The 23,158-nt window shown below is 44.1% G+C and overlaps 2 protein-coding genes across 9 annotated transcripts; one reads left to right on the top strand and one right to left on the bottom strand.

Moving 5' to 3' along the window:
- Positions 1 to 194: 194 nt before the first annotated feature.
- Positions 195 to 7,100, top strand: LOC139371325 (vacuolar fusion protein MON1 homolog B-like). 7 transcript variants are annotated; one of them, XM_071111653.1, is made up of 7 exons: positions 288 to 328; positions 924 to 952; positions 1,663 to 1,763; positions 1,925 to 2,551; positions 2,691 to 3,483; positions 4,387 to 4,531; positions 4,908 to 6,182. In XM_071111653.1, the coding sequence occupies exons 3-7, from the start codon at positions 1,679 to 1,681 to the stop codon at positions 5,127 to 5,129; spliced, it is 1,872 nt and encodes a 623-aa protein (XP_070967754.1). In that variant the 5' UTR covers positions 288 to 328; positions 924 to 952; positions 1,663 to 1,678; the 3' UTR covers positions 5,130 to 6,182. The 7 variants fall into 7 exon arrangements, with proteins under 7 accessions (XP_070967751.1, XP_070967750.1, XP_070967754.1 ...); XM_071111652.1 differs by having other exon boundaries at positions 309 to 402; XM_071111654.1 differs by having other exon boundaries at positions 310 to 402; positions 1,970 to 2,551.
- Positions 6,234 to 22,721, bottom strand: LOC139371324 (bromodomain and PHD finger-containing protein 3-like). Of its 2 annotated transcripts, none has more exons than XM_071111647.1 (13): positions 22,397 to 22,721; positions 12,867 to 14,439; positions 12,494 to 12,650; positions 12,259 to 12,390; positions 11,941 to 12,069; positions 11,512 to 11,824; positions 11,039 to 11,317; positions 10,319 to 10,879; positions 10,067 to 10,136; positions 9,882 to 9,958; positions 9,577 to 9,707; positions 8,949 to 9,103; positions 6,234 to 8,801 (listed from the first exon to the last, which is right to left on the bottom strand). In XM_071111647.1, exons 2-13 carry the CDS (start codon positions 14,387 to 14,389, stop codon positions 8,606 to 8,608), a joined length of 3,723 nt encoding a protein of 1,240 aa, XP_070967748.1. In that variant the 5' UTR covers positions 14,390 to 14,439; positions 22,397 to 22,721; the 3' UTR covers positions 6,234 to 8,605. The 2 variants fall into 2 exon arrangements, with proteins under 2 accessions (XP_070967748.1, XP_070967749.1); XM_071111648.1 differs by having other exon boundaries at positions 6,452 to 8,801; positions 9,577 to 9,674.
- Between the last annotated feature and the right edge of the window lie 437 nt (positions 22,722 to 23,158).

Raw genomic sequence — 23,158 nt, 5'->3', positions numbered from 1 at the left:
CCGTACTATTATAATGAGATAACCAGTATCTCATATAGCTAGCTCTTGGTACAGTTAGCTACCTTTTGGGGGGGAATAGAATCCTCTGTGTCAAATCTGAAAGTATATTTTTTGGTCTAGATTTAGGGAATCGTGTCTGTACATGGCTGCGCATTGACGGCAACCAGCGCGAATCGTAAACAAACAACAAACAAAACGAAAAAGCGCACTGGAACGTACCCTGTCTGTGGGAGAGGGAGTTTCTCCCCTCATTGGTTTATTACTTGCTCCATCTAAATTATCATTGGACAATGAATCCCGTCACCATTGGGATTATGGATGTGCTGTTGTGAGTGGAAAAACAACTTGTTTACCAGTTAGTTATACCTTTCCCCCGATGATTTAACAACGGAATAGCCAAACGTAAAATGTGTTTGTTACATTATTTCAAGTTGTGTTAGTATTGTAGCTACATTGATAACGTTAGGTATTTGCTAAAGCTACTATAGTTAACTAGCTGGCTGCTTTATTGTGTTCGGCAAACTGGGGGGTTGGGAAGTACAGTACTGGAATGTATTTAGCTGGATGTTACGTAGTGAGGGTAGCTTTAGCCTGCAATAACATCTAAATCATCTAGCTAGTTAGGTACTTAATTTAGTTTTAGTTAGATAGTTAGATAGCTAGATAGGCAACGTTAACTCATTATCCCAAAATTGTTTTGCCTGCTAATCGTATTAATCCAGTTAGCTAGACAAAGGCATTTTAATTTAGAGCTAATGTTAACTGTGATGTTTTCTGGTCTGTATAGCGATGCACATTGGCTTCATCTGTTTTAGGAAATTCATTTAGTTAGTTAAATTAAGTTGAAGTTCAAAGTCTAGTAAAAAAAGCTATTGTTGCCAGTAACAAACGGCTAACGTTACTTAAATATGTTCCTACTGCAGGGGCTTTAATCTGATCAAGATGCCAGTCAGTGAGTGTTTGTTACCAAAACTTAACACACACTGCGTGTACAACAAATTAGGAACACCTGCACTTACCATGACATAGACTGACCAACGCTGTGTCAATGCACTTCCATCAGTGTACACGAAGGGAAGGAGACAGGTTAAGGCTTGAGACATGGATTGTGTATATGTGCCATTCAGAGGGTGAATTGGCAAGACAAAATATTTAAGTGCATTTGAACCAGATATGTTAGTAGGTGCCAGGCGCACTGTTTGAGTGTGTCAAGAACTGCAACGCTGCTGGGTTTTTCACACAACAGTTTCCTGTGTGTATCAAGAATGGTCCACCACCTGAAGGACATCCAGCCAACTTCACACAACTGTGGGAAGCATTGGAGTCAACATGTGCCAGCATCCCTATGGAACGCTTTTGACACCTTGTAGAGTCCATGCCCTGACTAATTTAGGCTGTTCTGAGGGCAAATGGGGTGCGCAACTTAATATTAGGAAGGTATTCCTAATTTTTTGTCCACTCTATGTCCTTTGACACTCCATAATGACCCATTTTAGGCATGTCCGTCTATCTAGGGCATTAGTTACTTGCATTACCAGTTTGTGGCTAGCTGCGTAGCTCGAACACTAGTGGTGTGCTGTTGTAGTATGTCTGTTACTGTTAACTGAATATCAAATGAATGACTAGTATGCCAATGAATGCTTCCTTTTCTGTGATTTACAGTGTTTGTGATGTCAACATGGAGAGAGATGACAATCAAGAAAAGGGAGAGATGGAGGAGATAAAGAGTGAGAATCCATCCTCTGACTGCACACTGTCAACTGGTAATGAAATGCCTTTCTAATAGCATGTTATATCTAATCTATAATGAAAGTTAGCTAATCTTTAATGACATCCAGCTGATCTTGACATGCCTCCACTCAGTAAGTAGGGGGATCAGCAGTGTTTGTAATTATTTTACTGAGTTCATTTGTGTGATTTTCAGGTTCTGCTGATCTCACTCCTGCTCTGCCCTCTGAAAATCACACAGTTCCTGAGCCTGCTGGGCCAGTGGGAGGAGACGAAGGCACCAATGTGACTTTAGAGGAGCCTAAGAATACACCTCCATCAGATACTATGGGTGAGGAGGGGACCCAGGAACTAGAACCAGCCCCTGATCAGGAACTAGAACCAGCTCCTGACCAGGTAAAAGATGAAGAGACTGATGAGTGCAATAAGACAGAATATCATAACAGTTCAGGTGGTCAACCAGAGACTGTGCCAGAAGAGGCTTCATCTTCAGCTGAGAATGTGCAGGACGACTCAGGGGAGTTTGTGGTCACTATGTTGGCCAGAGGTAAACTGGAGGAACAAGATATGGGAGTGAAGGGGATGTCCTCTACACTTTCAGAGACTGGCGCCCCAGAGGCCCACCCATCCTACCGTGATGAAGACGTGATGGCTGAGAGCTGGAGGCAGCACAGGAAGCATGTGTTTGTCCTGAGTGAGGCAGGGAAACCAATCTACTCCCGCTACGGCAGTGAAGAGGCCCTGTCGTCCACCATGGGAGTCATGATGGCACTGGTATCCTTTGTCCAGAGTAGTGACAACATGATCCGCTCTGTCTACTCAGGTGAGCATTTCTAGAATTTCCTTACATTCTTGACTATGACAATAAGTTACTATAGGTGTTTTTGTATCATACTTGGCTCCTTCTGTACAGCTTTACATCATGATGTTTCCCTGTGTCTCTACCTCTACTCTTCCCTCAGACGGGCACACGGTGGTGTTCATGCAGAAGGGTCCTCTGGTGCTGGTGTCTGTGTCAAGCAGCCGTCAGTCAGAGCAGCAGCTGCGTGCTGAGCTGCTGTACGTCTACTACCAGATCATCAGCATGCTCACCCAGGCCAGCATCACACGCATCTTCGAACACAAGAAGAACTATGACCTGCGGCGGCTACTGGCCGGCTCCGAGAAGATCCTGGATGGCCTCCTCAACCTGGTGGACTCAGACCCCAGCTTCCTGCTGGCAGCGGTGCACTGCTTGCCCCTGACTTCCTCTCTCAGGGACTCCCTCAGCCAGATCCTACAGAAGGCCATTACCCCAAACCTGGTCTTCTCCATCCTCATTGCCAAGAACCAGCTGCTCACCATTGTCCAGGAGAAGACGGTGATTGAGGACACCAGGCTGGAGCCTGCTGATGTCCACCTGCTGCTCAACCTCATTGGGGCCTCCTCTGCCTTCCAGGCTGGAGAGATCTGGACTCCCATCTGCCTGCCTCTCTTTAACCCTGACTGTTACTTCTATGCCTACATCTCCTACCTGGACCCCCCAGAATGCACTGTGTGTCTGCTGCTGCTCTCCACGGATAAGGAGGCCTTTTATGCAGTGGCAGAGTGCAAGAGGAGGATAGAGTTGGCCATGCTGGCTCAGAGCTCTCTGAGGCTCATTGCCAATGCCCACTCCTACAGCGTGAGCCAGGTGGGTGTCTCAGACCTCAGGCACTTCATGTACAAGCCCTTTGATGTCCCAGACAACCACAAGCAGCTCACCCAGTTCACCAGGTAGGTGGTATGTTTTGATTATGCCTGTGTAACCTTCACCCAGTGAATGATTATGAATTATTCACGTCTTTGTCCTTTTACTACTTTGTTGCATGTTTTAACTAAATAGTGGTTCTGCATTTCTGTGTTAATGCGCAGAAAGATTAGCCTACAAACATAATTACTCAAAAAGTAATGTCAAAGGGGAGTTGTGGGGCGGCAGGGTGGCCTAGTGGTTAGAGCGTTGGACTAGTAACCGAAAGGTTGCAAGTTCGAATCCCCGAGCTGACAAGGTACAAATCTGTCGTTCTGCCCCTGAACAGGCAGTTAACCTACTGTTCCTAGGCCGTCATTGAAAATAAGAATTTGTTTGCTTAGTTAAATAAAGGTTAAATTAAATAAAAAATGTGTAGCACAGGAGGCTGCTGAGGGGAGGAGGGCTCATAATAATGGCTGGAACAAAGCGAATGGAATGGCATCAAACCCATGGAAACCATATTAACATTACAGAATCATATGCATTGAAAGTACATGATATCCATGATGACACTGATAAGATTGTATCACTCTCACTGTAAGCGAAGCATGACTTCAATTATTTCTTAATTATCTTGATTGCCATCTTTGGGTTTCTTATTAGACCAGCAGTGAGAACCAACTTCCAAAATCTAATAAAACAGGGAAAATAAATACTCACCATGCAATGCTGTGTCTTGCACACTGAGTTATTGAAAGGCTAACAGTCTGACTTACGTTAGAGCAGCATGATCAAAGTGGGAGAAGCAAACATGTTTTATTTTTCGAAACACACTGTTCTATGGCAATTTCTTTCTGATGTATACAATTGGCCGATATTTACACTGCATAATGTCTAAGGTCTTGCCCTGTCCTTGTTTAAGACGTTTGATGTGCTGTTGATTTCAGCCCAGAGATGGAGGCTCCCTACAGCACGGAGGAGAGGATGCGGCTGCTGGACCTGTACCGTTACATGCACGGTCGCATCCACAGCTCCTCCCGGCCCCTCAAGCTCATCTACCACGTGGCAGAGAGGGAAACCCTGCTGGCCTGGGTATGTCACGCCCACATGGAATATACGCGTAGTGTTACTATGGGCAGGTCTATTGACTGAAGCTTGTTTTAGTCTGGAGACTAGGGTCTCACAAACTTGGATTCTGTTCCAGAGTTTACATTGCAGTATTTGAGCTATGATGGATTGTTGCTAGCGTTCATGTTGCATACCTTTCGGCTCAATGGAACACAACAGTAATTTCAAGGAATTTGAAACTTATATATTTAAGGTTTAGTTTATTGTCATGATGTAGAACATTGGTAACTAAGAGCTGAATTGCAGTATACAGTCCATACCTAAATGAATAGACCATTAATAATAGTTGAAATGGACCTGCTAAGTCAACTAATTGCATGCTCTGTCCATTTCTCTGTAGGTCACAAGTAAATTTGAGTTGTACACTTGCTTCAGCCCCTTGGTGACTAAGGCCCGTGCCATTAACGCAATAACCAAGCTTCTACGTTGGATCAAGAAGGAGGAGGACCGTCTCTTTATCCGATACCCACCCAAGTATTCAACCACGCCCAACCCCAGCAAAAGCTCCCGCAAGTCTGACCAGCAGGACTCCACAGATAATGGCTTTGCGTCTCTACTATAGAGCTGATCTAGCCCTGGCTCTGTCAACAGTTTATACACCGGTTCTACTAGAAGAGGTGTTTGGCACTGACCACATCCTACATCTTTTTGGACTTCATTGAACTTTGACCACTGGACTATTGAAGGATGACTTGCCTTCTTGAAACTGACTCTATTAATATTTCTGTACCTTTATAAGAAAGCATGTTTAGTAACTGTGTTAGTGCTTTTAGGTTCCAACTTGGTCAGGAAAACTGTAAGGAGAAAGCAAACATTTTAAAATTGGCTAGTGGTGGAACTTTCAATAATATCTCATTGTTTTTATATTGTTTTATTCTATTGTGACAAAGGTGAGAACTCTTCTCGAAGGCATAATATCTGACTCATTACATACAACTATTGCAATTCAAGCTTTTGTGGTCATTGACACTGTAGCACATTACACAAATGAAAGGAAGGCCTACCTAGAACTACTCCTAAATTTATTTTCAACTGCCTTGCCATCATACTTATTGCTAGAAACCTTAATGTTGACCGGATGACAAATAGGAAATTCATTTTAAAAAGTTTGGTTATTGGTGGGATGAACAGAATTTAAATGTATCAATGTCTTATTTTGAAATCGCATCCTCTAGACAACTGGAATTGGAAGGATTACCACTCTTGTGTCTGGATGACTGGATAGACCATGTAGAGAGTCCATCACCTCTCTACATGTTCATTGTTCTTAGTTGATACAATTGTTTGACTGGCATGTTGTCTTTGTTTAGATTGTAAATAATGCTCTGGTAATAAACATTCAGTTACATTTTTCTATCCTTAATATTTTTACATCTGTGAGCCACATTTTCTCCCCACACTGTAATAGTCGTTATTTGAGGATTACCAGAGTAAAGTACTTGAAGGCTAAATGCTTTGTCCGGCCGACAGATCCTAGATTAGAGTTCCAATTTGTGGGGTTCTTTATTTAAAGACACAAATTCTCCCGGCGGATACCGGGATCAACTATGATGTGTTATTTCATGATTTGACTTATGTTCAGTGAGTTCCTAAATAAATCCCAGGTTGCACAAACCACCTTGTCATTTTATAACTGCATGTTAGATTAAGACTGAAAACAAACAACCGTTTTAAACAATATTTATTTGAGAAAATATTGTTTGACAGATTTTAGATCTTGCGGTATAATTCAAATTGCAAGATCCAGAACTCCTTTGAGCCACCTAATAAACAGGCTAGTAGGCTAGTGCACTTATGCCTAGACAACTACAGGGTTTTGTGCCAACTGACCACTAGGAAACATTGATACAAAGACCTACAAAGCTTCCTACATCTTTTTCAATATTTATTTTTTTAAATAACAGACTCAATTGTCACAATATAAATTAAAATCTAATATTTAGATTTTTTTTTGCATTCCTTAAATTACTTTGTGTATTATAAACACAGACATTTACATATATACAAATATGCATATGCATATTTTTTTTCTTCATACCTATGGCTTCAGAGCTCAATCTACAAACCATTTCAAACTAACATTGTGCTTTTCAAGTCATTGGAGGGTTTGCAAATCACATCTTGCCACTGACTGGAATCCCAAGTTATTGACCTTATTGAAGTGGTTGCAGTGACCCATTTCCTAAGTCATGACGAGACATTCAAAAGTCCTGTTCCATCAAATAGCTGCAAACAAGCACACCACCACCATTTCATATAAAAAAAAAGAAATAAACCCAGAAATAGCATCAATGTGTAAAAATGTATAAGAAGCATGGCATTTCAATGACAAATCTGAATATGCTTTGAATCAAGCAAATCCCCTTTGAGGATAAAATATATACAATGACTTTCTTTGTCTTGATTGACTTCTGGCTAAAACAAAATGTATATTATTACTAGACTCATTGCAACAGAGTGGTTGTGTAAAGTACTAAAAAGTAATCAATGAGTAATCATATTTTATCTTAAAAAATATATATCCTAAAATCCATGTCTTTTAGGAACTCCTCCTTTCACATTTCCCCCCAATTTCCAAAATTATAACATTCCCCCTAAAAAAAGGTCAGAGTCAATCAGATCATCACTCATTTTAGGTAGTTGCAGCCAAATATATTGGCACCCTTGCACTTTTCTTAAAGAATTCTCAGTCTTCTAAAATAAGTTGAAATTACCAAAGAAAATGTTGATCTCCAAATGTTATTGGATTGTCAACATTGCAGAACCATTTTTTTTGGATGGGGGGCTTCAGTTTACAATTTTTTTTTCTGAAAATAAAAGCAAAATACCATGAACAACATTATTGGCATCTACAAGCTAATACTTGGTCGCACAGCCTTTGGCCAAGTTGACTGCAAAATAACACCACAAAGGATCTTGCTGCACCGTTCTACTGGCAATTTGGCCCACTGTTCAGCTGCAGACTGCTTCAATTCTTCAATGCTTGAGTGGTGCCGATCTCTCCATAGGTTTTTGATGGGATTCAGCTCTGGACTCCAGTACATTTCTCAGTGCTTTTTGATGTGTGTTTGGGTTGTTGTCCTGCTGGAAGACCCGCACCCTTCAAAAGAGACCCAGTTTTTGGACACCGAGTTGAACATTGTACTCCAAAACACCTTGTAAACATTCAAGGCCCTACATACCAGAGGCATCAAAGCAACCCCACACCTTCCCCATGTTTGAGTCTAGGGAGGGTGTTATTTTCTTTGAATGCATCATTTGGTCATTGGTAAACATAGGAAGACCCCACTCCTGACAGAGACCAGAAAGCCCCATTGAACTTAAAAAAAAATGTTTAAAGCCTGGGGTCATTTTGCTGCCTCTGGGGTCCTCGAATGTGTACAAGACATCATCAAATCATGAGATTATCAGGTGTTTGAGTACGATGTTCAACCCAGTGTCCAAAAACTGAGTCTCTGTTGAAGGTTGTGGGTCTTCCAACAGAACAACTCAAATACACATCAAAAAGCAGCCAGGAATGTTTCAAGAATAAAACAGTGAACTGTTCTGCAGTGGCCAGTGATACGTCCAGAACTGAATCCCATCAAAAACCTATGGAGAGAGCGGCACCACTCAAGCATTGAAGAATTGAAGCAGTCTGCAGCTGAAGCGTAGGACAAATTGCCAGTAGAACGGTGCAGCAAGCTAATTCTTTTTCAGTTAACTTAGCCAAAGGCTGGGCAACAAAGTATTAGCTCCTGCCAATAATGTTGTCCATTCCATTTGCTTTTATTTTTCTAAATTAGAATTGTTAACTTAAGTTTCCCCATAGCAAAATGGTGTACAGCAATGTTGACAATCCAATAGGAACATTATTTGAGAAGAAAGTTCATTATTTAAGAAAACTGTATATTGAACCACTCAAATTCCATGTCCACCTTCTAGTAAATGAATGAAGAAAATGTTATTTTCTCACTGAAGATTGGTGTTATTGGTGAGGGTTTGAGCAGTCCTAGCCAGACAGTTTGCTGTGGATTTGCAGACTGACACTAAAATCCTTCATATAAAATTGGAGGGGTTGAAAGTGAGGTTCCCCTTGACGTGGTTGATAACGTGGTTCAGGTGTATCATGGCACGGTCGTATGCCGTGTGTACAGACTTGCGGACGCTGGGCTTCTTGCCCTCCATCAGGCGCAGTTTGTCCACCGTGTCATCCATCCCCATTTGCAGCAACTTGTCCCGTGGCAGCCATTGCCTAACAGGAAGAAAGAGGGTTCAAAAGAACACAAACACATAGAATAGAAGCAATCAATAGACACACACATCAACTACCCAAAAAACTGCCTTAGCTAATTAATGTGAGACTAAACTTTAGGCAGAACACTCGTCTTGAATTTCTTACCAGGTCCTTTTGGTGTCGAAGAACAGCACAAGGTAGTGCCTCTCCCCGGTCTCCTTCTGCCTCCGCTCCCCCAGTTTTAACACGTCCCCAGGAGGCACGGGGATGGGGATGCCATTGTGAAGAAGCCCTTCCTGAGGCATGTCTGGGTCAACAACCTGGGGAAACACATGGGCAGTTTATGTACCCTGTTAGTCTCTGTGGTACAACAATGGGCAAGTTGGTTTTGCATTGGCCGATGCCACGGTTGGGCAGGGTTTGCACATTTTAGACCATTCCATTGCTCATAAAATGAAAACTACACCCACCTCGGGAAACGAGTCATGCAAAACCAACTCGCTGAACTACATCGGGGCGGCAGGTAGCCTAGTGGTTAAAGCGTTGGGCCAGTAACCGACAGGTTGCTGGATTGAATCCCCGAGCTGACAAGGTAAAAATCTGTCGTTCTGCCCTTGAACAAGGCAGTTAACCCACTGTTCTTAGACCGTCATTGTAAATAAGAATTTGTTCTTGCCTAGTTAAATAAAAGGTTAAACTTATCAACCATTGCTTGTGCCAACCCCCCAAAAATATTGAAAATCAGGCCAACCCTCTTATTGCAATGAATAAGTGACTGAAGTCATGTTCTCACCATTGCTGGGTATGATGGATATCCACGACACTTAGCCCAGACCAGGTCAAGTGGTGTGAGCTCTGTGTCACTATCAAAGGGCAGAAGCATACTTCCCCCTGAGCACAAACACAAAGATGTGGGATGTTGAACTGGAAAAATGGAAATGGTTGAGATGGAAAAATTATTTTCTGTAATGATTTTTAGAATTTTACAGGATTTACTATACTGTATAAATCTATATTTGCCAATACACGATTTACTGGAAGTTGAAATTGGAGCTATTTTGTCTGACCCTAAGGTCTGTGGTGCCTGAACGCACTCACCTGAGCCTCCATTCTGGCTCTCTGGGACTTTAGCCAGAGCTGGTTTACCACGGCTGCGTTTGGGTGGCGGGGGGACACTTAATTCATAGACAGAACAAAGGAAACAGGTATGTTATTTCTGAACATATCCATCTTGGAAATCAATCTCCATTTCAGAAGTATCATGTGTTTAGTGGGATCCTCACCTATGTTTTTGGTCATTGGATGCTATGTCTGAGGAGTCATCTTTGTGCTTTCCTAGACCATTTGTAAAGCCTAGTAGAATACAAAATTCTGTACGTCATCATTATGATCTACCCCTCTCTTCCCTTATGCAACTCACAAATAAAGGGTAAAGACATGGTTTCCTTAATAACAAGTAATAACTTATTACTCATCGCCTACAGCTTTAATGAAATGACAGAGCAAATGTAAATAACATTTTTTTTTGTATCTACCTTCTACTTTGACAAGGGGGAGGGGCTTGTCTCCCTCGCTGTCAGAGCTGAGCCCTCTGGACCTCAGGCGGTGGGATGACGGTGAGGAGGGAGTGGGGGGAGGGGCAGGGGTGGAAAGGGCAGTCTCACTGGGAGGTTTTATAATGGTGGGGGAACTGTCCAATCCATTGGTTTTATCCTCAGTGGTGCCTACATACTGTAACTGAGCTGCTCTAATCTTTGCCAGTCTCGCTCCATTTTTAGCTTTCTTGAACAGAACAGATGTCCGCCGGCCAACTCCAATCAAAGGACATGCGTTAGTGGGGGGACTGGGAGTCTGTGAAGGAGAGAACTTTTCAGAATCCTCCTTCTGTTTGCACGGTGTCGCTGTCTCCTCAACTTCAGCATCATCATCACTCTGCCCTTTTCCCCCACTCGGCGAGGATCTCTGGCGTTTGTAAGAGCGCCCTGGTGACCTTCGCCCTGCGGTCACAAGGCCCAGTACGGGTGGCTCAGGTGGGGCATCGCCTGGCAGGGGTGACGACGCTGGGCATGAAGACTCTAGTGTTGGTGGAGAGGCATCTGCAAGAAGGAAACATGCATTCACTTTGTTAGAATAATAAAATCAGAAATGCACAACAGCAAAATCATTAGCTAATTAAACTAACACATCCATACCAGAAAGACTAGTAGAGTTGGACAGCAACAAGCCCACGAACAATCAAAGTACATCCCTTTTACCTTTCCCCGGAGTAGAGGCTGATGTTAAAGGACTGTTCTCCACATTGTCCTTCTTTCCATTTTCTTCCTCCTCTTCCTCTTCTTCTTTCCCGTTGTGCGATTGTGAGCGCTGTTGTTTGTGCGTGACCGTGTTGATCTCTCTACGTAGCAGCCGGATGCGTTTTGTTCGTCCTCCACTGGAGCGCATGGATGCCACCATGTCCAGCTTCTCCAGCAGGGCCTTCAGCTGCTCCTCTGTGGACAGGTGGAGCCGGTTGTCTGGATCCAGGAGAGAGTCCACTGTACAGAACACAAAGGCCGTAAAAGAGAGAACAGGTAGATGAGATGAAGGATCAGAAAAATTCATTTCTGCAATGAAAAGCGCGATTGAATTTCTATAAATAATGATTTCTTATGTGTTTTACGATTGTGAAAAGGCATATTTTTCACAGGAAGCCATTCCAAGGCCAACCCAGTTGGTGTGCTCTGCTCACCGTCCTCCCAGGTGCATTGGTAGAAGCCATGCTTGTTAGGAGAGTCTGGGAGGTGCATGCCCGTGCTGGGGTCCAACCCGATGCTCTGCGCCTGTCTGTGGGCGTGGCGGATGACGGCTCCTCCCACCTCCCGTAGGTGCAAGGCGGCTCGGTGGAACGCGGTCTCCTTGGAGTTGTACCTCAGGCAGTTGGACACCATGAGGTTAAAGTCCCCCTCCAAGTCGGTTGTGGAGCAGTAGGCATGGGCCTCCAGTTTGGCACGCATGCTGGATAAATCCATGGGCTTGGAGATGAACTCCAGATAGTCTGGCACCTTCAATTAAAAACATACAAATTAACAGACTATTCAAGAAAAGGAGACAACTGCAGTACTACTTGCTGAATTTTAAATCAATGCAAAAAGTGACCCATTTATCTAACCTTACTAACCTCTGCTAGATTGACAGGCTGAGAGAAAATCTGTGCTGCGTCCTTCTCCTGAAGCTGGTCCAGGGTGGAACGCAGCAGTATTAACGCTGGGGTCAACTTCAGCTCCAGAGCAGCCTGTTGAAGTTTCATCTGGAGGGAGAGAGAGAAAGAGAGAGGGGGAGAGAAAGAGGGAATATAAAAAGGGTGCAGAGTCATTTAAGGAAAGACATAAGAACGATACAGTGATTGTAAAAGTTAATTATTTTCATACGGTATATGCAGATGGTAACTCAGGATTATATAATATGTTGACATTTTGTCCTCTGACTGAAACAGTACCTGCTCTCTCTTTAGTCTCTCTCTCTTGCGGACGAGTTCCACCAGGAGCCGGGCTCTCTCCAGGTCCTGCCGCAACTTCTGCCAGTACCGTAGCTCCTCCCTCGCCGCACAAAGCTTCTCATCTGGTTCCCTCTGAACACATGCACACACACATTCAGCTTCACAATTTCTATTTTACCATCAACATGAGATCTATAATTGACTTTAGGTCTCTCTCTCCCTGTATCTTCCTGACCTGCTCAGCAGACTTGTGAGCCTGCAGATGCGAGTGCAGGCGCCGGATGAGAGGCATGCCGTTTCGAGACTGACGTTTCAGCAGCCAGTAGTTGTGAAGCCTCTGAATGAACTGGTTCTTCCTCTGGACAGCAACCCCAATGCAAATCTTGTTCAGCCTGTTTACGACATAGCAATAACTGTTAATCATACATTGGCATCCTTCCACTGTATAGGTGGTGTATTAATAGTTAGTATAAGGCAGCTGTACTGTTAACATTAAACAAGCTAAATAAATACACAAACATGTGCTTTCTACAAGCAAATATAGTTTATAAGGAAAACTACTGCTACTGGAAGTGGTGTGTTAGCAGAAGGGGTGTCTGAGGTCAGACCTGTGAGAGGGGATTTGAGGCACCAGCAGCACAGGCACAGCAGAGCGACGGGTCGTCTGACCAGCTAGGCTCTTCTTTCCTTTCTTCTTCTTCTTCTTCTTCTGGCCTTTGGGAGTCTTTTTACTGGGCGGTGCCGGGGGGCTCTGAGTGTATGACCTTTGACCCCTATTCCCCCTGCCTCCCACCAGCCTTCCCTCCACCGCCTCAACACCTGACCCATCTCGCCGTGACCCGACTGGGGAGTGATTCTCACAGAAGGCAGTCTTCTTCACAGAGAAGGTGGTTCCGTTGACCCCAGTCTCCCGGACCGGGTCGATCTTCATGAAGAGGCCAGCCTTCTGGGCACAGCTGACATGGAAGGCCCGGTAACAGTTGGCCTTGTGGCACTGGATGGACGCTCCCCGGCCTTTCTGCTTGCACAGGTAGCAGGTGAGCTTCCAGCGGGCTGAGGGGATGTTCTTCACCCCCTCCACTGGCTCCAGGAATACCATGTTGGCAAAGCACACCTCTGGGATCCATATGGCACAGACAACGTGGGCCCAGCGTCCATCACTAGTCTGTTTGAAGGCACCTCCCTGGTTGGGGCAGAGCACACAGTCCACAGGGCGCGAGGGGGACTGCAGACAGCAGCGGCACAGCCACTGGCCCTCAGGAATGTAGGGCACACCGTAACACTCCTGGTGGACGGCCAGGTTGCAGATGTCACAGAACAGGATGACGTTGCTGTTGAGACACTCGTCGTCCAGGCAGACGCAGCAGAAGGCATCCTCGTCTATGGCACTCTGAGACAGGGCCTGGTTCCGTGACTCCAGGATGGACTCCCTCTCTAGACGGTCGATCAGCAGCTCAAAGGTGTCCGGGGAGACGGACGCGTGGCCATCAGATACCCTCTTCTGGTTGACCATCTCCAGCCAGGCCAGGTCCTCCTCATCCATGTCATACTCTGCCTCACAGTCCTGCTCCTCCCCTGACTTCTCTACGAAACGGTAGTAGGCCACAGGTAGGGGAGGTGTGTCTAAAGGACACGGACAGTCAAGCACGCGGAAGGTTGGCTCGGGGAGAGGGCTTTGGTGAGAAGGGTGTTGGGAGGAATTGGTGTGGCTTTGAGTGTACTGCTGACTGCCAGAACGTCGGCTCTGGTGAGATGAGATTTTGCTTTCCCTCCTGCGGCCCTTTGGGTTGGGAGGTTTGCGCCCTGGTCTGGCTCTGCTCTGGGTTTGTTCGCTGTTCTCTTTGTTACTGTTGCACTCAACAATGTCCTGAGCCATCATCTCATCCTCTGTGATGACTGGCAGAGGGTCGGTGATGCTGATCCGGTGAAGCCTTCCATCCAGGTCCACCTCCACCATCTTCTGGGCCTGAGCATAGGTCAAAGTTTCTCTAGATGGAGATAGCTGCAGTCTATAGGGGGAAGGTGGCCGCAGCTGAACACTGGAGTCCCTGCCCCTCCCCCTCCCTCTACCCCTGCCCATCTCAAGGCCAACTACTCCTGGCCTGCATCCCCTCCTCCGCAGCCTCCTCATGGGGGTTTGCACTAGCTTTCTAGATTGGAGAGGGCGAGGAGGACGGAGTTCTGCAAAAGAAGGAAAGAAAAAACCTAATCTGCTAAATTCAGAATTTCACAATAAGTCAATAGAGGAACTAATTAGAAGATATCATTCATAACATTTCAAATGTAGGCTGATTACATATCACATTAGGAGTTGACAGATAAGAAAAACCCACCAGAGTAAATTTGAAACAGTCAAACACCAACTCATCAACATACTGTAGCTAATCCACTCTCCAGTGCCAGCCAATGAGATATATTTATTTTCAAACTATCTTTAGAGCATTCGGAAAGCATTCAGACCCCTTGACTTTTTCCACGTTACAGCCTTATTCCAAAATGTATTAAATTAATTGTTGTCCTCATCAAATCTACACACAAAAACCGGTTTAGACATTTTTGAAAATCTATTAAAAACAGTACTACCTTATTTACACAAGCATTCAGACCCTTTTCTATGAGAGTCGAAATTGAGCTCAGGTGCATCCTGTTTCCATTGATCATCCTTCAGTCCACCTGTGGTAAATTAAATTGATTGAACATTTGGAAAGGCACACACCTGTGTATATAAAAAGTCCCACAGTTGACAGTGCATGTCAGAGCAAAAACCAAGCCATGAGGTCGAAGGAATTGTCTGTAGAGCTTCAAAACAGGATTGTCGAGGCACAGATCTGGGGAAGGGTACCAAAGCATTTCTGCAGCATTGAAGGTCCCCAAGAACACAGTGGCCTCCATCATTCTTGGAGGTTCCTAGAGCTGACCGCCTGGCCAAACTGAGCAATTGGGGGAGAAGGGCCTTGGGCAGGGAGGAGAGCAAGAACCCAATGGTCACTAACAGAGCTCCTCTGTGGAGATGGGATAACCTTCCAGAAGGACAACCATCTCTGCAGCACTCCAGCCTTTATGGTAGAGTGGCCAGGCAGAAACCACTCCTCAGTAAAAAGCAAGACAGCCCGCTTGGAGTTTGCCAAACGGCACCTAAAGGACTCTCAACAAGACTCTGGTCTAATGAAACCGGAATGCCAAGTGCCATGTCTTGAGGAAATCACTACGGAAATCCCTACGGTGAAGCATAGTGGTGGCAGCATTATGTGTGGGGACTTTTTTCAGGGACTGTGAGACTAGTCAAGATCAAGGGAAAGATGAACGGAGTAAAACACAGAGCGATCCTTGATGAAGAGCGCTCTGGAGCAGGTTATGACCTCAAACTGGGGTGAAGGTTCACCTTCCAACAGGACGACAACCCTAGGCACACAGCCAAGACGACGCAGGAGTGGCTTCGGGACAAGTCTTGGAATGTCCTTGAGTGGCCCAGCCAGAGCCTGGAACTGAAAATAGCTGTGCAGAAACACTCCGCCATCCACCCACAGAGCTTTAGAGGATTGGGTGAAACTCCACAAATACAGGTGTGCCAAGCTTGTAGCATCATACCCAAGAAGACTTGAGGCTGTAATCGCTGCCAAAGGTGCTTCAACAAAGTACTGAGTAAAGGGTCTGAATACTTATGTAAATGTGACAGGTTTTTAGAAATTTGGCAAATGTATTAAAAATAAAAAACTGTTTTTGCTTTGTCATTATTGGGTATTGTGTGTAGATTGATGGAGAAAAAACGATTTCATCCATTTAGAATAAGGCTGTAACGTAACAAAATGTGGAAAAAGTTGAGAGGTCTGAATACTTTCCGAATGCATTGTATCAAATTACATTTTTTTCCTGTTTGTGGCCCGCCTGTTAGCTTGCAAGATTCTTTCCATTCTCCATTGACCGCGCATCAACGAGCTGTTTTTACCCACAGAACTGCCTCGGACTGGATGTATTTTTTGTCACACCATTATCGGTAAACCCTAGACACTGCCGTGCGTAAAAAGCCCAGGAGGCCGGCCATTTCTGAGATACTGGAACCGGCAAGCCTGGCACCGACGCTCAAAGTCGCTTAGGAGTGGGTCTAGGGTTTCCGGGATGGTGGTATTGATGTGAGCCGTGAAGTGCTTTGAAAGGCTGGTCATGGCTAAAACTGAAGAACATACACACATCCAGCTACTTTCCGCAGGTGCTGGAGTTGTAGGCAAACTCATGGAAAACAGAATGGAAAACGCTGCACACTGCTGCTCACATCAACACCATGATCCCGGACACCCTAGACCCACTCCAATTTGCATACAGCTCAAACACTGCCCTTTCCCACCTGGACAAAAGGAACACCTATGTGAGAATGCTGTTCATTGATTCCTGCTCAGCATTCAACACCATAGCACATTTAAAGCTCACCACTAAGCTAAGGACCCTGGGACTAAACAGCTCCCTCTGCAACTGGATCCTGGTCTTCCTGACAGGCCAACCCCAAGGGTGAGTGCAAGGTCCCCTCCTGTATCCCGTTCACCCACGACTGGGTGGTCAAGCACGACTCCAACACCATCATTAAGTTTGCTGATGATCACCGACAACGACGAGACAGCTTATAGTAAGGAGGTGAGAGACAACAACCTCTACCGCAACGTGAGCAAGATAAAGGAGCTGATCATAGACTACAGGAAAAGGAGGGCTAAGCACGCTCCCATTCACATCGACTGGGCTATAGTGGAATGGATCCTTTGTGTCCACTAACAAACTATCATGGTCCAAACACACCAAGACAGTCGTGAAGAGGGCACAACAACGCCTTTTCTCCCGCAAGAGTTTGAAAATATATGGCATGGGTCCTCTGATTCTCAAAAAGTTCTACAGCTGCACCACCGAGTGCATCACCGCCTTGTATGGCAACTGCTCGGCATCTGACCGTAAGCTACAGAGGGTAGTGTATATGGCCCATCACTGGGGCCAAGTGTCCTGCCATCCAGGACCTTTATACCAGGCAGTGTCAGAGGATGGCCCTAAAAATTGTCAAAGACTCCAGCCACCCAAGTCAGACTACCACATGGAAAGTGGAATCGGAGCACCAAGTCTACAGTAGGTCCAAAAGGCTCATTAACAGCTTCTACCCCCAAGTATAGACAAGACTGCTCAACAATGAAATAAATGGCTCCCCAGACAATTTGCAAAAAAAAAATTTTTAAATGTTACACTGTTGCTACTCGCTGTTTATCATCTATGCATAGTCACTTTACCCCTACCTACATGTACAGTACCAGTCAAAACTTTAGACACACCTCCTCATTCAAGGGTTTTTCTTTATTTTTTACATTGTAGAATAATAGTGAAGAAATCAAAACGATGAAATAACACATATGGAATCATGTAGTAAGCAAAAATGTTAAACAAATCAAAATATATTTTAGATACTTCAAAGTAGCCACCCTTTGCCTTGATGACAGCATTACACACTCTTGGCATTCTCTCAACCAGCTGTGAGTATGGTTGAGAGAATCACCTGGAATTATTTTCCAACCGTCTTGACCGAGTTCCCACATATGCTGAGCACTTGCTGGCTGCATTTCCTTCATTCTGCAGTCAAACTCACCCCAAACCATCTCAATTGGGTTGAGGTCGGGTGATTGTGGAGGCCAGGTTATATGATGGAGCACTCCATCACTCTCCTTCTTGGTCAAATAGCCCTTACACAGCCTGGGAGCATGTGGGGTCATTGTTCTGTTGAAAAACAAATGATAGTCCCACTAAGCGCAAACCAGATGGGATGGCATATCGCTGCAGAATGCTGTGGTAGCCATGCTGCTTAAGTGTGTCTTGAATTCTAAATAAAAATCACTGACAGTGTCAACAGCAAAGTACCACCACAACTCTTCCTCCATGCTTCACGGTGGGAACCACACGGATATCATTCATTCACTTACTCTGCGTCTCACAAAGACAGAGTTGAACCAAAAATCTCAAATTTGGACTGGTCTAGTGTCCATTGAGCGTGTTTCTTGGCCCAAGCAAGTCTTTTATTGGTGTCTTAAAGTAATGACGGACTGTCATTTCTATTTTCTTATTTGAGCTGTTTGTTCTTGCCATAATATGGACTTGGTCTTGTACCAAATCTTCTGTATTTAAACAATATATATATATATACACACACACATCACCTTTATTTAAACAGGTAGGCAAGTTGAGAACAAGTTCTCATTTACAACTGCGACCTGGCCAAGATAAAGCAAAGCAGTGCGACAAAAACAACAGAGTTACACATGGGATAAACAAACGTAGTCAATAACACAATAGAACAATCTGTATACAGTGTGTGCAAATGAAGTAAGGAGGTAAGGCAATAAATAGGCCAATACTGGTGAAGTAATTACAATTTAGCAATTTACACTGGAGTGATATACAGTTGAAGTTGGAAGTTCACATACAACTTAGCCAAATACATTTCAACTCAGTTTTTCACAATTTCTGGCATTTAATCCAAGGAAAAAGTCCCTGTTTTAGGTCAGTTTGGATCACCACCTCATTTTAAGAATGTGAAATGTCAGAATAATACTAGAGAGAATGATTTTTTTCAGCTTTTATTTCTTTCATTACATTCCCAGTGGGTCAGAAGTTTACATACACTCCATTAGCATTTGGTAGCATTGCCTTTAAATTGTTTAACTTGGGTCAAATGTTTCAGGTAGCCATCCACAAGCTTCCCAAAATAAGTTGGGTGAATTTTGGCCCATTCCTCCTGGCGTAACTCAGTTGGCATAACTCAGTCAGGTTTGTAGGCCCCCTTACTCACACAAGCTTTTTCAGTTCTGCCCACAAATTCTCTATAGGCTTGAGGTCAGGGCTTTGTGAGGGCCACTCCAATACCTTGACTTTGTTGTCCTTAAGCCATTTTGCAACAACTTTGGAAGTATGCTTGGGGTCAATGTCCATTTGGAAGAACCATTTGCGACCAAGCTTAGACTGATGTCTTGAGATGTTGCTTCAATAAATCCACATAATTTTCCTGTCTCATGAAGCCATCTATTTTGTGAAGTGCACCAGTCCCTCCTGCAACAAAGCACCCCCACAACATGATGCTGCCACCCCCGTGCTTCACGGTTGGGATGGTGATCTTTGGCTTGCAAGCCTCCCCCTTTTACCTCCAAACATAAATGGTCATTATGGCCAAACAGTTCTATTTTTGTTTCATCAGACCAGAGGACATTTCTCCAAAAAGTACAATCTTTGTCCCCATGTGCAGTTGCAAACCGTAGTCTGGCTTTTTTATGGCGGTTTTGGAGCAGTGGCTTCTTCCTTGCTGAGCGGCCATTCAGGTTATGTCAATATAGGACTCATTTTCCTGTGGATATAGATACTTTTGTACCGGTTTCCTCAAGCATCTTCACAAGGTCCTTTGCTGTTGTTCTGGGATTGACTTGCACTTTTCGCACCAAAGTACGTTCATCTCTAGGAGACAGAACGCGTCTCCTTCCTGAGCGGTATGACGGCTGCGTGGTCCCATGGTGTCTATACGTGCGTACTATTGTTTGTACAGATGAACGTGGTACCTTCAAGCGTTTGGAAATTGCTACCAAGGATGAACCAGACTTGTGGAGGTCTACATTTTTTTCCTGAGGTCTTGGCTGATTTATTTAGATTTTCACATGGTGTGAAGCAAAGAGGCACTGAGTTTGAAGGTAGGCCTTGAAATACATCCACAGGTATGCTATGTGCTATGGGTGGGTGTTGCTATGGTGACAAGTAAGCTGAGATAAGGCGGAGCTTTACCTAGCAAAGACTTATGGATGACCTGGAGGCAGTGGGTTTGGTGATGAATGTGTAGCGAGGACCAGCCAACGAGAGCATATAGGTCGCATCGGTGGGTAGTATATGGGGCTTTGGTGACAAAACAGATGGCACTGTGATAGACTGCATCCAATTTGCTGAGTAGAGTGTTGGAGGCTATTTTGTAAATGACATCGCTGAAGTCAAGGATAGGTAGGATAGTCAGTTTTACGAGGGAATGTTTGGCAGCATGAGTGAAGGAGGCTTTGTTGCAGAATAGGAAGCCGATTCTAGATTTAACTTTGGATTGGAGATGCTTAATGTGAGTCTGGAAGGAGAGTTTACAGTCTAGCCAGACACCTAGGTATTTATAGTTGTCCACATATTCTAAGTTAGAACGGTCCAGAGTAGTGATGCTAGTCAGGCAGGTGCGGGCAGCGATCGGTTGAAGAGCATGCATTTCATTTGACTAGCATTTAAGAGCAGTTGGAGGCCACAGAAGGAGTGTTGTATGGCGTTGAAGCTCGTTTGGAGGCTAGGCAGTCATTAGAGAAACTAAGGCTGTTGAGTCTGCCGATAAGAATACGGTGATTGACAGAGTCAAAAGCCTTGGCCAGGTCGATGAAGACGGCTGCAAAGTACTGTCTTTTATCGATGGCGGTTATGATATCGTTTTGGACCTTGAGCATGGCTGAGGTGCACCTGTGACCAGCTCTGAAACCAGATTGCATAGCAGAGAAGGTACAGAGGGATTCAAAATAGTTGGTGTCTGTTTGTTCACTTGGCTTTCAAAGACTTTAGAAAGGCAGGGTAGGATAGATATAGGTCTGTAACAGCATGGGTCTAGAGTGTCTCCCCCTTTGAAGAGGTTAGGTTAGGTTCCTTGATAATTTGTGTGAGATTGAGGGCATCTAGCTTAGATTATAGGACGGCCGGGGTGTTAAGCATATCCCAATTTAGGTCACCTAGTAGTATGAACTCTCGACGATAGATGGGGTGCAATCAATTCACATCCCTACCTTGTCACAACACAACTGATTGGCCCAAACACATTGAGGAAAGAAATTCCACAAATTAACTTAACAAGGCACACCTGTTAATTGAAATGCATTTCAGGTGACTAACTCATGAAGCTGGTTGAGAGTATGCCAAGAGTGTGTAAAGCTGTCATCAAGGCAAAGGCGGCTACTTTGAAGAATCTCAAACACTTTTTTGGTTACAACATGATTCCATGTGTAAAAATAATAGTAAAAATAAAGAAAAACCCTTGAATGAGTAAGCGTCCAAACTTTTGACTGGTACTGCACATATTACCTCAATTACATTGACTTTCCTGTACCAGCACATATGACTCGGTACCGGTACCCCCTGTAACCAGCCTCGTTATTGTTATTTTATTCAGTTACTTTTTAATACTTGTTTATTTAGTAAATATTTCTTAACATAATTTTTGGTTAAGGGCTTTTAAGTACACCAGTAGGTCTACATGATTTGATTTGGAGGTCACTCATTTTGGCTGTTCTAAAGTTTAATTAACAGTAACTGTCTGCCTGCTTTATATAGCATGTCACGAACACGTGACTCACCGTCTGTAGGACCGAACCATTTTCGTGAATGTGGTGGTTGTACCTAATAAACTGGCCACTGAGTGTATAAATACACATCATTGGTGCCAGTCTGCAACAAGTTTGTGCAAGACAAGAGAGACTCACATGAACATTACATTCTATTTCTGGACAAAATAGCCACACAGCAAAAAATATTTGGCCTACTGATTTTACTAGTCATCTGCAATCTAAAACAAATGAGTGTTTTTCTGATATGCTATTAATTAATCTAAAAGTAATTTGGTATTACACAAGAGTTTAGAACCTGCGAACCTGACACTCGAGAGTACATCTCGACATCCAATCACGTCTCGAGACCATTGCACACGTATTTTTCTTGCCAATCAACTGCTCGTATTATTTTCTGCTTACAGCTGAACATAAGATATAGTTGGGTTGCGGGGCGCTAAATACCAAACCGAGTATCCCGACTGTCAGCCATTTTATCCGTTCAACAACATTTGCAGTCAACACTATTATTGTGAACTGATACGCAACCGATAAAAACAATGGCAACAGCACAACCGGGGCACTATAGCCAGGTTAACACTGTGCACAACTGTACAATTGCCATGTCGGCTAGATTGCCGTAATATATGCGTCCTCGTATGTGTACGCAGGCTACAGACCCTTCAGTATAACTAGGTTAGCGCAAACTAGCTTGTACATAACTAGCTCGACATGACGAACGCCACATCTTATGAAGCAAAAACAAACAAGTCAGCCAAAATGTCGGAAGTGTTTACCTTGTTTAACGTGATCCTATGGTATGCGCAAGCCAGAGAAAGGTAATATTAGATAGCTAATGTTGAAATACGACCGAAAAGGACCTCCTAATAACAAGCTAGGGCATTGCTAGCCGGTAATTTCAGGGGCGTCATCTTCAGCACTTCAGTCCTCCATGGTGACTTCAGACAAATGCTCAAACTCGACCTGGTTACATATCTGTGATTTAGACGTTTTCAACTGGAAATATATACACTAATTGTTACATAAAATTATGTAAGATATGTCAGGTTGATGTAGCTAGCTAGATATTCAGTCAAGATGGCTTGAAAAATACGCCCCTTTGGGGGAAAAAAAACTAGCACAGCCAATTGTGCGTCCTATTTTTGCCGCGTACACAGCGCGCATTCGATTATGATTGGCCAACACAGAAACCCCATTGCATCGAGTTGCAACGGGAGCACATATTAGCGCAAATCGTTGAGAAAAACTCATCGACATTTCTTGCGCGCCTTAACTTCATTATCGACGCACAACAGTATTTCACACCTGTTACGTCCAGTACAGTGTTGCTTAGAAGTTGTATTCCTTTTGATACGTTGGTTACGGTTAAAAAAATAGGTGAACCAGGTGCATAATGTAGGCTGTGCCTGTATGCATAGCCTTTTTCTGCATAGTTACTTAACTTGTCACAATTTATTGCATATACAATTTTTTTTATTTTGATTAATGAAGGGGCCACATATATGCAGCCATATACATGTTAGACATGTTAGACATGT

Source organism: Oncorhynchus clarkii, chromosome 17, assembly GCF_045791955.1.
Source record: "Oncorhynchus clarkii lewisi isolate Uvic-CL-2024 chromosome 17, UVic_Ocla_1.0, whole genome shotgun sequence".
NCBI lineage: Eukaryota > Metazoa > Chordata > Actinopteri > Salmoniformes > Salmonidae > Oncorhynchus > Oncorhynchus clarkii.
This window is presented reverse-complemented; position numbering and strand designations above follow the sequence as displayed.

What these genes read in the sequence shown, in the direction of transcription:
- LOC139371325 (XM_071111649.1), top strand. Translation starts at nt 291, where the DNA reads ATGAATCCCGTCACCATTGGGATTATGGATGTGCTGTT. An exon ending in GGGATTATGGATGTGCTGTT is followed by an intron (nt 329 to 1,662) that starts GTGAGTGGAAAA and finishes TGTGATTTACAG; the next exon opens with TGTTTGTGATGTCAACATGG. An exon ending in CAGCTCACCCAGTTCACCAG is followed by an intron (nt 3,484 to 4,386) that starts GTAGGTGGTATG and finishes TGTTGATTTCAG; the next exon opens with CCCAGAGATGGAGGCTCCCT.
- LOC139371324 (XM_071111647.1), bottom strand. Translation starts at nt 14,389, where the DNA reads ATGAGGAGGCTGCGGAGGAGGGGATGCAGGCCAGGAGTAGTTGGCCTT. An exon ending in GAGCCAGAATGGAGGCTCAG is followed by an intron (nt 9,708 to 9,881) that starts GTGAGTGCGTTC and finishes CCATTTTTCCAG; the next exon opens with TTCAACATCCCACATCTTTG. An exon ending in TTCGACACCAAAAGGACCTG is followed by an intron (nt 8,802 to 8,948) that starts GTAAGAAATTCA and finishes TCTTCCTGTTAG; the next exon opens with GCAATGGCTGCCACGGGACA.